This window comes from Protomyctophum parallelum, assembly GCF_964188405.1.
Source record: "Protomyctophum parallelum genome assembly, chromosome: 9".
NCBI classification, from domain to species: Eukaryota; Metazoa; Chordata; class Actinopteri; order Myctophiformes; family Myctophidae; genus Protomyctophum; species Protomyctophum parallelum.
In genome coordinates this window covers 38,270,827-38,273,326 of record NC_139706.1, presented here as the reverse complement: position 1 = coordinate 38,273,326, position 2,500 = coordinate 38,270,827, and the positions used below count along the sequence as shown (strand labels likewise).

General features: G+C 44.1%; 1 protein-coding gene across 2 annotated transcripts in view; it reads left to right on the top strand.

Annotated features, from left to right (window-relative positions):
• Positions 1–2,500, top strand: part of epha4l (eph receptor A4, like) — a 58,677-nt gene that overhangs the window by 41,859 nt on the left and 14,318 nt on the right. Inside the window, exons 9-11 of one of the 2 annotated variants that reach the window (XM_083773833.1) lie at positions 704–759; positions 1,354–1,467; positions 2,418–2,500. The exon at positions 2,418–2,500 is cut by the window's right edge and continues 103 nt beyond it. In XM_083773833.1, the coding sequence (XP_083629959.1) occupies positions 704–759; positions 1,354–1,467; positions 2,418–2,500 (253 nt within the window). Of the gene's footprint in view, positions 1–700; positions 760–1,353; positions 1,468–2,417 lie in introns of both variants that reach the window. The other variant, XM_083773832.1, reaches the window with a different exon arrangement.

Sequence of the window (2,500 nt, the reverse complement as noted above, 5' to 3'; positions counted from 1 at the left end):
AAACCCAGGTGCATGTTACAAAGTATGCTAATTGAGGTTGTGATGTGTAGGTGTAGAATCGTTAAGCCGACACATTGTTACTGTTATTATTGTCCCTGCATTAAACATTTGAAACTATGCTTATGCTACGATATCAGCCTGGTAGCCCATATCACATGTTTTGGCCTATACAGATTTTTCTCAACTCAATTTAGCAAATGTGATTTGAACTACTTTCCTAGGTGGTTTCAAATGTGATTTAGAAAGATGTGTCTGTCTGGACACTCAGACACTGAAAGATGTGTCTGTCTGGACACTCAGACACTGAAAGATGTGTCTGTCTGGACACTCAGACACTGAAAGATGTGTCTGTCTGGACACTCAGACACTGAAAGATGTGTCTGTCTGGACACTCAGACACTGAAGCCTGAGTTATACATTTGTACGACAGTACTTGCCGATATTAATAACTAATCTTCAAGTTGACGAGTCAACAAGCTAGTGAAGCATTATTCACACCCATGTCACTACATTGTTATCACAGCAACCAATTATGTGGATAGGTCAGCGTTGTCTGGATACTAAAAAAATCTGATTCGATCACTTGCAAATAACAGTGTGGAAGGTCCGTCCTATAAAGATTAGATTTGAGAAACAAAAACAATTTGCCTGCTGTCTTAACAAAGACTCCAACTGACCGCCTTGTTGCCTTTCTCCCTAGAAGGAGTAAATACAGCAAGGCCAAGCAAGACTCGGACGAGGAGAAGCACTTGCACCAAGGTAGAGTATATGCCTGCAACGCTGTGATTCATTACATTACGCTAAAAACATTAGCAGCGTCCTCAGGCGCTTTCATGTCAGCACGCCATAAAGCACTCGCCTGGTCTCCTGGCATTAAAAGAAAAACAAACTGTGCTGAAGTGAATGTTCTCTCCAAACAGCTCGTTATCAAGTAATCAGCTGTTTGTATGCGACAAAATCTTCAAAGCTAATGAGATACTTTTTTGCCAGAGACACAGATAGTGACACTTTAGAGTGAGAGAGAGAGGGGGGGGGGGGGGGGGGTGTACAAAGAGAGACGAAAGGCTGGATTGAAGGAGAGGACAGTAGGGGAGAGGAAGAGGAGAGGAGGAAACATGAGGGGAGGAGAAGAGAGGAGTGAGTCAGAGAGGAGGGGAGTAGAGAGAGGAGAGAGAGGCAGTGTAGCCTGCAGCGTGCTGGAAATAAAGAACAGATGGAGCGTACTCACAGGAATGAATTAACCTTCACTTTTTTCCTCGCTCCCCTATTTCTTTCTTTCTTTCTTTCTTTCTTTCTTTCTTTCTTTCTTTCTTTCTTTCTTTCTTTCTTTCTTTCTTTCTTTCTTTCTTTCAGGAGTGAGAATATACGTAGACCCCTTCACCTACGAGGACCCCAACCAAGCCGTCCGCGAGTTCGCCAAAGAGATTGATGCCTCCTGTATCAAGATTGAGAAAGTCATTGGTATCGGTGAGGACCTGATCTCTTTCTCGCATAGAAAAGTGTAATATATAGCAACGAGAGTTACAATTTCCCCCACCACTGTGTTAGCATTGATTTTTGTGTGAAAAGATTTGTGTGTGCTTGACGTGCACACCCGTGCCTATGAGAGCACTTCACGAGAGTTTAGCCCCCGCCGCTTCCCGCACGATAACATTTGGAGAGGACAGTGGACTCTAAAATAATACATTGTCCCTGCTATTCCTGTGGCCAGCGAAGAGTCATCCAATGACACAATAATAAAGAGAAAGAATCAATATTCATTTCCACTCTCTACCACTCTGCCCCTGCTCTGCTGGAGAGTCGGGCACCAGAGACCCCTGATCGATGACCAAAGTGTAGCCCTCCCAACATACGCACGCACGCACGGACGCACGCACACACGCACGCACTAATCCTCTTTTCATTGATTTTGGTAGTGAGGCAATTATTAATTACAGTGCAATTACAGTGCAAATTACAAGGTGTAATTAATGAACACTACAGCTGGTTGCTTGTTTTAAGTGTAGCAGTATAAAAGCTGCAATCCATAATTTTTTTCCCCCCTGGAATAAATCATTATTTTAATACAATGTAATAAATCATTATTTTAATACAATGTAACTGCTGACACAACAGCGACGGTTGGTGTTGATCTATACATGCTCTTCTATTGGGGGTTGGGCCACAGATGGTTGACAAGAGGTATTGCATGAAGCTCAGAAGTGGAATATATCCTGGGCTTTCTCTATTATCTTGTACCTGGGATCAAATCCTTGGTAGAACATTGTACGTTAATAAGCCAGTGGTTCTCAAAGTGGGGCCTGGGGCCCATGCAGGGGCCCTGGAGGGGATTCCATGGGATTCCCAAAGTATAGCATCATTTGGCGGTCCTTGGCATGAGAAGGTTTTGAGAAGCATGTATTGGCTGTGGTCTCCAGGTGAATTTGGCGAGGTGTGCAGTGGGCGGCTCAAGATGCCCGGGAAGAGAGAGATCTGCGTGGCCATCAAGACGCTGAAGGCA